Here is a 16,217-nt window from a genome sequence, read left to right as displayed (position 1 = left end):
ACTTACAAAAGCTTAGGAACAGTTGCCTTTGGAAGCAATGACAAACTCAAGGTAATTGGTATAGGTAACATTGAGCTAAAATTTGACTTCATTATTACAAATATCTTACTTGTTGAAAATTTCAAGTATAATCTCCTAAGTATCAGCAAATTGTGTGACATTAGGTATAAGGTTAGGTTCTTATCTACGGAATGCTTAATCAAACACCTAGATAATCCCACGATAAGTCTAAAAGGGTTTAGAAAAGACAACATCTATGTAATTAACTTAACCACTTCTTCAATTAAGTATTATTTAACACAAAAATAAAAAACTTGATTATGACATAGAAGAATGTCACACACAAATTTCAAAAATATAAGCAGATTAAATGGATTAGTTAGAGGCTTACCAAAATTACCTAACTTAGACTCAACCTTATGTAATGCTTGTCAACAAGGCAAACAAACAAAATCTACCCACAAATCAATTAATCAATCTCAAACTAATTCAATATTGGAACTTTTACATCTAGACCTGTTTGACTCCCATGGGGTCAAATCAATAAACAGTAGTTTATATTGTATAGTAATAATAGATGACTACTCTAGATTCACTTGGGTAAAATTCTTAAAAAATAAGGATGAAACCTTTGAAATTTTTACAAACTTTTGTAAACAAGTTGAAAACAAAAAAGATCTTAAAATTAAGAGAATTAGAAGTGATAATGGGGGAGAATTTAAAAATCATAACTTTAATAAATTTTGTCTTGAAAATGACTATCATCACAAAAGGAACTAATCAAGACTTAAATCATGAAGAGGAAGAAAGAACTCAAGAAAATCAACCCCTTAGAACTATAAGAGTCAACCCAAACCATCCAACTGACCAAATAATTGGTGATCCAGACCTAAGGGTTCAGACTAGGTCATCCTTTAGAAACCTAAGTCAAATTTCTTTAATTTCAAAAATCGAACCTAAAACCATAGCTGAATTCTTACTTGACCCAGACTAGGTCATAGCTATGCAGGAGGAACTAGCTCAATTTGAGCGAAATGAAGTTTGGGATTTAGTACCACCACCCAAAAATAAAAAAGTAATAGAAACAAAATGGGTATTTAGAAATAAACTAAGTGAAACTAGGGAAATTACTAGAAATAAAACTAGGCTAGTTGCTAAAGGGTTTAGTCAAGTAGAATGACTTGACTATGATGAAACTTATGCCCCAATAGCTAGATTAAAGTCACTTAGAATGTTACTCAGTTATGCAGCCCATAAAGGGTTCAGATTGTATCAAATGGACGTTAAATCTGTCTTCCTAAATGGATTAATAAAAGAAGAAGTCTATGTAGGATAACCACCTGGATTTGAAAGTTTAGAACATCCTGACTATGTATTTAAATTAAAGAAAGCTTTATATGAACTTAAGCAAGCACCTAAGGCATGGTATGAAAGGCTAACTTCTTACCTAATATCCAAAGGGTTCAACCAAGGTCAAATTGACCCAACCCTATTTGTTAAGTTAATAAACGAGGATATTTTTATAGTCCAAATCTATGTAAATGATATAATTTTTTGTTCAACTAACTCAGAATTTTTAGATGAATTTACAAATATAATGGAACACGAATTTGAAATGAGTCTAGTAAGCAAATTAATTTACTTTTTAGGATTACAAATCAAACAAACAAATAAAGGTAATTATATTTATCAACAAAAATACACTAAAAAATTACTTAAAAATTTGGAATGGAAAATACTAAAGAAATAAAAACACCTATGACAGTAAACACAATCCTATATGACGATGTCAATGGAAAATCAGTTGACTTAAAATACTATAGGAGTGTCATAGGTAGTCTACTGTACTTAACTACAAGTCGACCCGATATCTTATTTGCAGTTAGTATGTGTGCTATATACCAAACCTATGCTAAAGAATCATATGTGACTCAAGTCAAAAGAATCTTTAGATACCTTAAAGGAACAACAAATGTAGGTATTTGGTATCCTAGAACTAATAATTTTGAATTAATAGAGTATTCTGAGTCAGATTATGCTGGGTACAAACTAGACCGCAACAGCACAAGCGGTGGATATCAACTACTAGGTCCATCACTTGTTAGCTGGTTCAGTAAAAAGCAACACTGTGTTGCTCTATCTACAACTGAGTCAAAATATATAACCATAGGAGAATGCGTTGAACAACTATTATGGATGATGCACACTTTAAAAGATTTTAACTTAAACCTTACAAAAGTAAAAGTATTAATTGACAATATTAGTTCAATTAATTTAACAAAAAAATTCAGTACATCATTCTAAAACCAAACACATTGAAATTAGACATCACTTTATCAAGGATCATGTCAGTAAAGGAGACATTGAACTCAAGTACATTGAGTCAAAATCTAATTTAGCCGACATATTTACTAAACCCCTCCCTGAAAGTGAGTTTAGCAATCTACGTAAAAAATTAGGGATATGTTTAATAGATTAGGAATTTTAAAATTATTTTCAAAAAATGGTTATTTTCAAATTCTAAGGCAAAATGCTTTTATGTTTTCAAAATTTCCTATTTTTAAAATTTCAAAAATAGTTTTAGCCTTAAACTAGGACAATCCCTTAGAAAGCATGTTCCCCTAGGGCTAGTACTTGAGCATCTCACCAATCCCTTATTTGTGATTGCCAAACATAGAAAGGGGTGAGATGTATAGGCAAATTGCCTGGACTTAAGATGCTTATGTCAGTGCATCGATATAAGTCTTGGTGTTAAATACCAAATAAATATTAATCAAATTAAGTCATTCAGTGTAGTCAAACACTAACTACTTCTTAGACTTAACTTGACTAACCAAGTGAAAGCTGCTATCCTCTAATAATCAGTAACTAACTTGTTAGACAGATTTTTATAGTGTCAGGTTCAGGGGGAAGTTAATTATTTTTATACTTATTTTAAAATTAATTTTTGAAAAATACCTCTTTTTAAAATCAAATCAAACCTAAGTGTGTTTAAAAATTTCTTTGGATTTTTTAAAATTAATTTTGAAAGTTAAAATCATTTTTGAAAGTTAAAATCATTTTTGAAAATTAACTTTATGTTTTTAAACTTTTCAAAATCAATTCATTTTTAAAAATTAGCTTTAAAAAAACTTGACTTGTAAATTGACTTAACTCTAATATTTTTTTTTTAGAAAGATTAAGTTAAAATTACAATTATCTTTAAAGTTAAACGTAGCTACTCTTTGAAAAAGATAAGAGTTAAAAGTTTAAATTCTATGTTTTTAACTTAAACTCCCCCAAGATGATCTAACTTACATGTTTTTTCCTTGTATTTTTTTACAAGCTGCTCAATGTTAATTTTTTGATAAATGTCAAAGGAGGAGGGTTAGGTGGTTAAGTCAGTTAAAACAGCAAAAATAACAAAATTTAAAAAACTAACTTAACAAACTTATGCTTATTTTTTACTTGCATATTTTTCACTAACTTAACCAGGTTGTCATTGTAACAAAAAGGAGGAGATTGTTGATGCGATTAGCACTAACGGTCTAACTCAAGTTTTGATGAATGACAAAATAGGTTAAATTAGTTTCGTTGTTGTCTAACACTCTGATCGAGTGTGCCGGAGAAACCCAGACAGGTCGACGGGCTGACCTGATGTCTGGCACAAACCCCAGCTAGGTCGGTGGGTCGACCGGATAGCTGGCACGAAGTCCAAATGGGTCGACGGGCTGACCAGACGTTTGGCACGAAGTCCAGGTAGATCGACGAGCTGACCGAATAGCTGGCATGAAGCCCAGATGGGTCGAAGGGCTGACCGAACGTCTAGCAGGTAAGTGAAGGTAAGTCACTGGAAGGGAATAACTGTGAGGATGCATTCTCGGGAAGGGAACTTAGGCGCCGATCCGACTTAGAACCATTTCGGAACTCTAAGTCGAGATCCTGACTAGATTCCAGTCTCGGAGAGACGAAATCTAATTAATATCCTATTTAATTTTAAACTGTGCTAATACTCTGTGTTGCAGGATATATTTTATATTTGCCTCAGAACTAACATTTTCTTACAGGAAGGAATTTGCTGGAAGATGAGGGTCCGGGTGCCCGGGATGGTTCCGGGTGCCCGGTCGTCCGGGCGCCCGAGAGGGACCCAAGCGCCCGGAGGTGAACTTTTATCCACAACGTCATCTCGCCACGCGGAGCGCCCTAGTTGGCTCGGCTACGTCATATTCAGGGCGCCAACAACAACTCACGATTCGCTCTCTGGTGCTCTTGCGACGTTGCGAAGACAGTTTGACAACACTCTGTTTCTTTTCATTCTTCTTTTTGTCAGTATTGTTTTTCTTTCATTAGCTTTCATGTACTTTAAGTTGTAAACAATTTCGAATTGCTAGTGAATTGTCCATCGAAAGTACCCTTGTGTGCGGGCCTTGAAGTAGGAGTCGACACAGGCTTCGAACCAAGTAAAAATTACTTGTGTTATTTCTTTTTGTTTTACTCTTTCCGCTGCGTATTCTCGATAATTTCTTTTAATCGATATTCACCCCCCCTATCGAACGCTTACGATCCAACAGTGTCGACCTTCTCGCTAGCTACGTCTCTTGCTTCTCGAGCAATCTTCCGCTCCGGCTTCTCGTCCCTCGGAACTACCGCACGCTTCCTTCTTATTCGCCGGTGTACTCTTCCGCAGCGCCTCGTCCCTCAGACGCACCACGTGTCATCCTTCTCGCTAGCTATGTCTTTCGCTCGACTCCCTATGCTCCTAAACTCCTGCACACTTAGACACAAAGTTAAAACACACAGGACCTAACTTAACTTGTTGATCACACCAAAACAACCTTGGAGTTCTAACAATCTCCCCCTTTTTGATGTGAGCAACTCAAGTTAAGTTAGGATAAATAGGCATAAAAAAATGAACTAACTAATTTGCAACAAAATACAAAAAGATTTAAAAATTGGTCTACCCCCTAGACTTATACTTGTTCTTCTCCCCCTTTGATCACATAAAAAATTGAGGTTCTAAGAAAAATCTAAGGGTTAAAACTAAGAAAATTTTGAAAAATTATTTTGATATTGCTAAAATTTTGCAATAATTTTCAAAGAAATTCTAAGTAAAAATATTTAACAAATATTTTTGAAAAAAAATTTCTAAGTTTTTACAAAAAAAATTATTTTTGAGAATATTCTAAAACAAACTGAGTAACTCTTTAAAGCATTATTCAATTTCAAATGAATGTTTTCTCAGTTAGTCAATTAAATTTTTTATTTCAATACTTGGCTTCTAAGTAGTGGTGAGGCACTAAGCCTTCTTGGTTATTGGAGCAACAACCACTTTCTTAGACAAAACTGCATAAAGAAATTAAAAGTTCAATTTTCTCGCTGAAAGTGCTAAATCTAAGTTTTAAATTTAGATCAAATTCTCTAATATTGTGATATTTAAATTTTCGTCTTAGTTTATCATAATTTCTCAAATTTAAAGTAGGAAATTTGAACATGTAAAAAATTATATAATCTGCATTTGTTTCTCTAACATGTCATTTTTTATTTTTGGCTTGTCTAAACCCTTTAATCGACAAATTGTTGCTAGAGTTTCTTTTATTTTACTATTCTTTGTTTTATTTTGAATTTCTAATTCACAAAAGTCTTTCGATAATTTAATTTCTAATTCGAAATTTTTTTTCGATAATATAACTTCTACTTCGCAAAGATCTGTCGACAATGTTTCGATTGATTTAATCAATTGATCAGGAGGTGAAGGTCATACCTGACTTACCTTGTTGGTCGTTGATTCTCCCCCTGTTGAGTTGTTTTCTTTCAACGTTGCTCCCCCTTCATCGATGCTCTCGATGCTCATTGAGAAAGAGTCGATTGCGTCTTCTAGTAGATGCTCGGCGGTGAGAGATGTTTCGGCAATTTCCTCCATCTCGGAATCTTCTGACAACGACTCGGTGTCCATCGAGGAGTCGACTTCAAATGGTTCTTCGTAGAGCTTCAAGAACTTTTCCCAAAGTTCTTTTGCGCATCTGTATTTTCCGACTCTGTCAAGATCTTTGGCGGATAGTACGCTCAGAAGGCAAGACTCAGCCTTACTGTTTGTCATGAATTTGTCGCGCTGCTCGTCAGTCCATAGATGCTCCTCAAGTTCTTCTCCTTCTTTGCTTTTGGACATATCAAAATCATACGTCATTATTAATAACAAATTAAAATCAGCTTTAAAATAAACCTCCATCCGTCGCTTGCAAAACGTGAACTTCCCCTCGAATGTTGGTGGATAGATGTTAACTCCGACCATTAATTCGGTGCTTCGTTCGACGGTTAGTCCTCCTGAAGCGCACTCGGCTCTGATACTACTTGTTAGACCGCCGGGGCCGGCTAGAGGGGGGGGGGTTGAATAGCCTGCAAAAACAAAAAGCAACCATTCTCCAACTTTCAACAGAACATTGCAAAATAAATAAAGGTAATAAACAGAAAGAAGAGGCAAAGGATGTTTTACTTAGTTACAACCGGGGAGGTTGTTAATCCAAGGAATATGTCGCATTAACTATCTCCTTCAGGCGGAGAAGCCTCTTACAGCAGTGAAGCGCAAAAAGAAAGAAGCTAACTAAAATGAAGCACACAAGTGTTGGATTAAGTTTCTGAGATGATTAAAAGCTTTTGGACTAAGGCTATATTTATAACCTTGATCGGGGCGCCTGGAAGAATTCCGGACGCCCTGGGAGGATAAAACTTTATCCCCTTCGAACGGATCTCGGTTTGACCGAGATCCAGATAGAATTTCGGTCCGGGCGCCAGTCCAAGCGCCCGGAATGGTTCCGGGCACCCGGAACTCCAAAGTCAACGTATGCTGACTTTTTCAGTCCGGGCCCTCTACTCCAGTTCCGTTCACCTCAGTCCGAGTCTTCCGCTCCGGCTCTGCTTACTTGGATGATCTCTATCATCCGAAATAGGGCTCACCCGAACCCAACTCCTGGCCTTCTCGAGCAGGCTTCCACTCCGACTTCTCGTCCCTCGGAATCGTCGCGTGCTTCCTTCTCGTCCGTCAGCGTACTCATCCGTAATCTTCGTCCCTCGGTCGCACCTCATGCCGGCCTTCTGCTAGCTGCGTCTCTTGCTCCTCGAACAGTCTTCCGCTCCGGCTTCTCATCCCTCGAAACCACCGGGCGCTTCCTTCTCGTCTGCCGGTGTACTCTTCAGCAGCGCCTCGTCCCTCAAACGCACTACCTGTCGTCCTTCTCGCTAGCTGCGTCTTCCGCTCGACTTCCTGTGCTCCTAAGCTCCTGCACACTTAAACACAAACTTAAAACACATAGGACCTAACTTAACTTGTTGATCACACCAAAATAACCTTGGGGTTCCAATATCTGTGTGCTGTAAAGTATCTAAAGTAAGATGTCTTTGGCTATAAAGAGGCATCGGATGCGTTCTTATCTAGACAAGATGTGACGATAAGACCTCTTGTGCGCCCGATATCTTCTCTACAAATAAGAATGCTCACTACCCTTGCAAAGCATTAAAGCGCACCTCAAGCTTTACTTGTGAAAATTACAAGAACTTGTAAAATCCAATTTGAAATAATATTATCTGTGAATTCTCACCCCCTTATTTCTATTATTTCACCTGTTTTATTTATCCAACACCCCGCAAATCTGCTCTCTTGGTACGTGGAACCAGACGGTCCACCTACAAAATTAATTTAACTTATCCATATCATTTTTTTTCCTATCAAACATAATAATACTAAATACAGCAAATAAATATTCCCATGCAAGTCAATTTTAAATACTTTCACAGGCAAATACAGTGATTACTGGGACTTAAATTTAGATTAATGATTTTATACTGTCTGAAAGGGAGGTGAATTTTTTCGCCCAACAGCGGTAACACATGTAAAGAGAGGTTGAATCAACAACGGAACATTCCATATCCGTTGGGAATCAACTCCAAGCCTATTGTCAACAACCTGGCCTATTTTAACAATGAATCTGTACAAGGAGGGTTTACAAAGCAATCAACCAAAACTAAAGAAATTTTATCACTATAATGCTAAAGGGAATGTGCTAGTGAAATAAAATCACTCGAGTATCTTCTTGCCATCTTTGAACTAGCAAAATAACATTTTCAAAATGTTGGGAATGAAATTGTCAACCATTAATTCTTCACCAGAAATGTCAAGAACATAGAAATTTCAGGTAATGCATTTGAACAAGGCCAAGAGGATCAGTCCACAAATGAAGTTAGGCAATATATATCACAATTAAGAACCGGAAACTAGTTCCCAGGCTACTATGGGGTTTTTTCTTGAAGAAAATATTCAAGTCATGGGAACATTCCTTCTAAAAACTCCTCGAAATCTTCATCAACTATTCGCGCTTTAGTCCCTGAAGTTGAAGTCCTTCGTCCTGTGCAAATTTGCATAACTGAAGCGCTTAACAAGAACTCAGGAAAACTACAGGAGAAGCAATTCTACATATACTGAGCAATATTGTCGTACGTGAATTCTTTAATTAATTCATAGGAAACAAGAATTTCTGAGGAAGAGGGAAGCACGTCATATTAGTCGAAGGCAATCGTGCTTCTAGGTACTGAAAAATATCATTAATTATTTGATTTAGGTGTCAAAGCATCCAGGCTTGGGATGACTTTTTAAACCACAAAACAATGACATGTCATCTTCCTTGCTTTTAAATAGTATCTAACTTTGCATCTTCCATGAAATACCATCATCCTTGCTTTTCAATGGTATCTAACGTTGTTCGATGGTGAGGCTAACGTAAAAGAAAATTAATGAAAAGCTAAATAATAACAAATGAAACATAAGGGTCTAGTATGAAACTCAAACTGTGGATTCAGTTGTCAAGAACCTAATATATTTTGTGACTTTGAGAACAATTTAGATCATTAGCAATGTTTATACTACTAATGTCTATAGGTTCTATGATCTGGATTATTGTCAACCATTTTCATACTATGTCGCATACCCAACAATGGGACACTGACACTTCAAGTGCAACTTTAATATCTCTATTCATCATGTGAAGGTTTTTAGAAATAATTATCTTAGCGATGGCAAGTACTCGAATCTGAGGCCAAGCAAGATAAGTCCATACATACATATTGTAGACAATACATGAAGTTAATCGCTTCTACCTAAGTCTAAAGTAGCAAATACTATTGTAGTAAAAAGTGATAATACTCACTCTAGACGCCCCTCAACCCGTCCCAAGTTATGTGAAGGAAGGTAAATTACGGGGTCAACTTATAGCCAACCACCAAGTGATCAGGGGGTGGGAAGTATTTTGACCTTTTAATTTTAAATAAACATATATAATGAGATATAGGTGTATAGTCACTGCTAATCCCCACTAGGGGTATAAATTGATGGAAAAGCAAATTTAAAAAATTTAAAAATAGACTCCAATGTGAATTGGAGTTTAATCACACATAATATGGTTGGTTTATATGAATCACAACTTTTGATGTTGTGAACATGTATGGATGACATTGCAAATCTAGAGCGTAAATTATACTAAACTAAGTTGACTTGTGTATGGGTGCGACTTACACATCAAATGTCAGACAGAGGCAAATATTGCCTAACCAATGCTTTGCCACATGGATCATTTTCCCTGGATGCTAAGTGTGTTCATTTTTCCTGGATGCTAAGTGTGCAACACACATTAATGGCCAACCTAAATTGGTCAGACGTTAATGACCGTCCTATAATTGCTCGGGCGGTAAAGATCAACCATTGATGATCGGTTGCTTGCATTTCAGTCCACAGGCAGAGGCAGTGAATGACCATTACCCGACCATTAATTGACAGGTTTAATGCTGCAAAGGTATCGAGTCTATATAAGGAGGCTCCTACCTTGGGCAAAAGGAAGAGTTCATAAAGCACACACTGAAGAGTCGATCCAACTCCTTCCCCCACATCCTCCACCTCCTTGTTAGGCAGCCCTTCTTGGCAACTCTTGTTTTCCAGTGATAGCATTAGAGTACAGATCCGTTCGCCACAAGTAGCTTGTGCTTGGTTGCTAATGTGGTTGAGCCATGTTCTGACAGTCTTGCTCCCTATCTAGCAACTCGGTAGCATTGCCTCCTAGCCCGGCAATCGACAGCTCTACTCAACCTCCTGTTCAGCAGTTTCCTGCCCAACCTCCCGGCTCGTTAGTTGTTAGTTTGGCAACTATGCTTGACCTCCCGTTCGGCAATTCAGAAGCTCTTTGCTCGACAGCTCCCTGCCCGACCTTCTGATAGCAAAACTAATACTCTTAGTGCACTTTCAGCAAGCTAACATACAATATTGCAACAAAAAATTTCAAAAAGCATAAATGCAAGCATACCACATTACTAACACATATTTGTATAGTTTGGTAGCTCCTACTTCATGACCTACGATCATTTTGGTCAATCACTCTAGAATTCTCTAATTTTCTCCTTCACGATCAGATACTGATGGTGGAGAAACCTCTTATAAGTTTATCATCAAAGAGTATAAGAGCTTTACAATATACATGTTAGCGTTTTGCAGTAAGGTTTAAGAAAAATAACAATAAGACATTGTAGATTAGTCTGTTGTTCCTTGCTTCAATAGCCCTTTGAAACCTTTTAAAGTCTTCTCCCCACAATGATTCTAGCCACGATCTTCATGTGTTGGTAGCTATTAATCAACTGATAAATAGAAAACTTTATCCGTTCATTCCATTAAGGTGTTGTTAAATGTCTCCTGTATCATCAATCATTATCAATATTAGTCCGTTTTTCTAAAGTTTAATTGATTCCCTTGGATTACAACAATTTCTCACTAGTAACTTTTTCATCCAGCCTGCATCAATCGACTACTCATAGGCAATAGTTGACTATTCAATAGAGAACACAATTATGTTAGGTTTTGAGTCAACTACCAGTGGTAGTCGACTCAACCATCAACAACAACAATTAAGCCTTATCCCACTAGGTGGAGTCGACCCAACCATCAGTCGACTAAGTAACTCCTTCAATGGACTAGTATGCTAAATGCAACCTATACAATAACTGAGTCTAAAAAGTTGAGATCTTCACTCGAGTACATTTGCACTCGACTCTTAACTCATCATGTAGTTGTCTTCCGCCACAAAGTCATCTTCCATCAAGCTTCTCGTCCTTTGGATGTACTAAGCCCTTAACTCTCTTACTGTGTTATCCATCTCGCTTTGCTTAGTCCGCTTCTGGACATCTTTTGTAAAAAATTTCATCCCTCGAATGCACCATTGTGCCTTCCTTCACTCTGCTTTAGTCTACTTCCCAAACACAGTTGCACTTTGATTCTTTACATGCCACCACCCCTTGAGTGTCTTATATCACCCTTCTCTGATCTACATGAACTTGAGCCATCAGGTAGCCACGACCTTAGCCGCATTGAGTCATCTCAACTGTGTATCCATTAAATACTTGCACTCAAATACACATATCAAATCACAAGGCATGACTTAATTTAAACCTTTTGTCCAAATGTCAAAACTCATGGTCGCACGAACCACTTGAGGCATGGTTGCACCAACATCTCCCAATTTGTGATTTTGGCAATCCATTTAAATTAGGGAAAAAACATTATACTAAATAAAATGCAAAAGAAATGCAACAAAGAAAATGAAACCTATAGACTCCCTTTTCAGTTAAGCTCCTCCTTGACCCAAAAATCAAATTTTAAAACCTTACGAGTGTCACATACTGTTCCCTAAACCACAAGGATTTGGTCTTTTAACTTAAATTACATCCATCCCCCTTTTGACAACATTAAAAATGATTGTACCAAATAATATAGCAATCATACACGAAATGGAATGCCTTTTGTTGATTAGTGGACTCCTGCCTAGTGTCAATTAACAGTCGACTAGCAATCTAAACAAGTCAACTACATACCTGAGACTGAAACTATTGTGCCGATGTTCAAAAATTTACCAAAGTCTCTAAAAAAAATTAAAAAATATAAAATTTTGCAAATAAATTTGTTAAAATCTAATTTAACTCAAAAAAATTATTTTTCTTTAAAAAATGTATTAATTTCTGAAATTGATCAATTTTTTAAAAAAATTGATGTATAAATTAACTCCTCTCACTTTGTTTCTAGGTTTATAAATAATTAGCCCCTAAGGTATAGTCGAGTTGGTCACCACATAGTAAATTTACAGAAATGGACAAGGGTCGATTCCAAATGAAACCGATAAAAATACCCTCCCATGTGGTGGTCTGGTCAGTTTCCTAATTTACCTCTCTACATATGGCGGTGGGGCTAGCCTGTGGGTTGTCCAATGTACGACTTTTTGCAAAAAAGATTTATCAATAATTAAAAAATCTACTATTTTGTGAAATGTAAATGTATCCTTATATAATTATGTGATTGTGCAATACTACTCAATAGTCAAAATACCAAGTTAACCATATAGTCGATTTGAATGTATTTCACATGGTTGAGAGTCCTACGATTCTCAAAGGGTTAATTATTAATTTGGCACTCAAAATAAACTAGGAAGAACTTAATTAACTAAGTACCTTTTATGAATAAATTTTATCTATACAAATTGCCCACTAATGGTTTGATTATGGAATTCATCCTTAGGTTTTCTATATCCTAGTTTTTCTTTACTAGAGTATAGCTTTCTGTTCTCTATGAACTCAAATTATTTGAAATTTCTTCTAGGGCAGCCTTTGAGATTTTAGTTGCTCCCTTAGTTTTATGTTTTAGTCTCTAATTTTTTTAAAATCAGTTGTTTTTAAATTTTCTTCTAATGTGTTAACTAGTTCCTTTGAACATAAATTCTTTCTTCCAAGTTTGATGAAGATTTGCTCAATTAAGAAATAACATTAAATAACTCTTTAGAGGATAAGTGTTTTATCTGACTTACCATGTCATCTGATTCGAAGGGTGTAACTCCCACCTTCACTAAGGCTCCCAAGACTTTTGTGTTTGGATGAGATGTTATTCTCATTTATTGCCTTGTTTGACGTTTGCCTTCTTATTCTGATGAAGAAGTCGTATCATCTCATATGGCTTTTAGATTTCTCCTTGGGATTATTGCTTATCTTTTCCTCTACCTGATTTTTCTTCTCCTTCTTTAATTGACGGCATGATTTAAAATTTCGAGTCATATAGGAGTTTCAATCTTTGACTTGAACAATACAATTTTTGTACCATATTGTGTCATGTTGATATGGTTTCAGTTATTTTTTTATAAATATAGAATATATTAACTAAAAATAAAATATTTAAAAAATACAAAAAAATAATAATAATAAAGAAAAAAAATAAGGGATCGTGGCATTCCCATAGGGTAAGTAAATAAACTAAATAAATAAATTATTATATATTTTTTTTAAATTAAAATAAATAAAATATATAATTAATAAAATAATTTTATTAAAGTTTAATTAAGTTTAGTAACGTTATCCCTATTATAGTTAGGAGTTAATTGAAATTATTAATATAAATTTATTAAATTTATTAAATTAAAATCTCTCTCTCTCTCCCTGCATCCCACCCCCCTCGTGCAACACCCACCACGGTATGGCTTGCTCGATGCAGATCGCGATCTCCCCCGTGTCGCACAGGTAGATAATGACCTCCCCTATGTCGCGCAAGCGGATCGTGACTTCCCCTACGTTGCGTAGGTGGCTTGCAACTCCCCCCTCGTCACGTAGTTGGATCACGACTTTTCCCTCATCATGCATGCGGATTGCGACCTCGCCCCATTCTCACGCACTGCCCTGTGCCGAGGTTGGGCTCGCGCAACACCTGTGCACCGGTCAACGAGGGAACGAAAAGTTTCTTGGTACGACACGAGATTTTAATCCGTGATTGAGTGTTTGATCCTTCATGTGTCCTTCATCACAATTAAAACATTTTACCTTTCTTTTGCTTTGTTTCCGATCAACGTTAGTTTTTCGAGAGACCTTTATTCTTACCAAAAATGTTTCTTCATAGCTATCCATAGAAGGAAATTTTGTTGAGGAATTTTATAACTCAAGCTGTCCTTTCATACTCCCTTTTATTCTTTTGTGCTGCAAGGGTTAAATTGTCTCTCTTGTAGTTTGTTTTTTTTTTTTGTCAAATTTCAATTATGAATCGTGTTATGCCATGGTAGAAACAAAATCATCTAAAGTACTTACCTCAAGATCCTTTGACATATAAAAGAAATCTACCATACCATCCAGACCCTCTGAGTCATCCTCGAGAACAGTTGGATATTGTATCTTCGATACTTACCAACCATTGATCAATTCTTTTAATTGTGGGCATGGAGCTTTATCATGGAGTAGGACGCTTAGAATATGATACTTGACTTTGCTATTAGTAATGTGTTCATCATTTGTTTTCTTAGCCATCGCTGTTCTTCCGAATTATCTGTCTATAAATATAAAACAATTACTTTTGCCCATTCCTATAATGTTGCGATCTTAACAAGTCACATATAATTTGTCAAAAAATAGTCAGTGGAGGGAGTGAATATAATTGGTGCCTATAAATATAAACCTATTACTTTTGTTGCAATTTCAACAAGATCATATACAAAGTTAGCAACAAAAATAAAATAAAAGCACAAACACAAGCATATCACAACATAAGATACACGTTTATGTGGTTCGACAACACTCAAGCTTCTACTCCACAGCCTATGATTCTTTTGGTAGATCACTCCCAAAATCCTCTAACTTCATGATTAGGTATCAGAGGTGGAGAAACCTCCTATCAGTTTATTACAAAGACTACAGAAGATTTACAACAAGGTGTTAGGATTTTGCAATAAGGCTTAAAAAATAATAATAATAATAAACGTTGTTGTAGATTAATCTGTTGTTACTATTTTTTGTAACCCTTCGAAACCTTTTTAAGCCTTCTCCCCTTAACAAATTCATGAAATGATCTTTATATGTTGGCAGCCATCAAGGTGTTATCAAATGTCTTCTGCAGCATCAATAATCGAGATTATCATCATTGGACGAGTACTCTTCTAAATTTTGACTGATTCTCTTGGATCATGACCATTTCTCATTGACGACTTCTTCATCTAGCATGCATCAATCGACTGCTTAAAGGCAAGAGTCAACTATCCAATAGGAACACAATTCTATTAGTATCTAAATCATCTATCTAGTTGACTCAACCATCAATCAATTGAAAGAATCGTTTAGTCGAACCGTATATTGATTATAACCTATTTAATGATTGAGTCTGCCAAAGTTGAGATTTATCCGTGCCCAAGTACATATGCTCTCAACTTTAAGCTCACCATGAAATTGTCTTCTCCGCCGTACGTCATCTTCTGTTAAGCTTCTTATCCTTGTAATGCACCAAGCCCTCAACTTTCTTCCCATGTCATCTTGCTTACTCTACTTGCATAGTCCACCTCTAGCTATCTTTCGTCAAACTTATGATGCTCCACACTCTACTAAGTTCGCTTTACAGGAACAATTACACTTTCATACCCCTTTTGCTACTATTCCTCGAGTGTCTCATACCACCCTTCTCTATCTACACTATCTCGAGCCATTTGGTAAGCACGATCTTAGTCTCAACATATGTATCCACGGAGTCCCTGCACACTACATATCAAATCACAAGGTGAGTCCTAACTTAAACTATTTGTTCAAATATCTAAGCTCATGATCGCACCGGAACACTTAGGGCACCATTGCACCAATAATAGAAAATAGTGATCAATAAAGGAAATAGAAGGTCAAAAACCAACCCCTAACATTTAATGAACAAAAGAGAAAGATGTAAAAGAATATTTGTGGACTCAACCAAGTAATAAAAATTAAAAATTGTATTAAAGTTCACAAGATCTAGATTCAAGACGAAAAGCATATTATGTAGATTATCTAGGATGACAATAATTGATTGTGTATTTGAAGAGAGGACTCAACTATAGAAAAGGGGAAGGTATAGCCGAAAATTGATACAATACTTTTGTAGCAAAAAGTGATTATGCTCATCCCAAGTGCCCCTTACGTTCCGTCCCAAATTATGTGAAGGAAGGTACATCACGAGACCAGCTTATAGCCGACTATCCATCGGGAATTGATCCTTGTTCCATTGTAGCAAATATGTCATTTTCTAACCAACTGGGGACCAATTACTTATGTTGGCACCAATTACTAATTGAATCGACAAATGTTGAATAGAAGAGTCAACCATAAAAATTATGAAACAACTCAACAACTTATTAAGTTTGTTGAAGGGCGGTATATTATAAAAAGAAAAT

The 16,217-nt window shown here is 36.0% G+C and overlaps 1 protein-coding gene across 5 annotated transcripts in view; it reads right to left on the bottom strand.

The window, feature by feature from the left end:
* Window positions 1-8,281: 8,281 nt before the first annotated feature.
* The window catches only part of LOC122055955 (protein FRA10AC1-like), a 49,209-nt gene continuing 41,273 nt past the window's right edge, over window positions 8,282-16,217 (bottom strand). For 3 of the 5 annotated variants that reach the window (XM_042617663.1, XM_042617661.1, XM_042617662.1), the window contains exon 8: window positions 8,282-8,375. In XM_042617663.1, the coding sequence (XP_042473597.1) occupies window positions 8,293-8,375 (83 nt within the window). In that variant the 3' untranslated portion in view covers window positions 8,282-8,292. Of the gene's footprint in view, window positions 8,376-9,844; window positions 10,227-14,337; window positions 14,361-16,217 lie in introns of those variants that run through there. The other 2 variants (XR_006132954.1, XM_042617665.1) reach the window with 2 other exon arrangements.

This window comes from Zingiber officinale, chromosome 3B (genome assembly GCF_018446385.1).
Source record: "Zingiber officinale cultivar Zhangliang chromosome 3B, Zo_v1.1, whole genome shotgun sequence".
NCBI lineage: Eukaryota > Viridiplantae > Streptophyta > Magnoliopsida > Zingiberales > Zingiberaceae > Zingiber > Zingiber officinale.
Note: the sequence above shows the minus strand (reverse complement) of the source record. Positions and strands in the feature narration are given on the sequence as shown.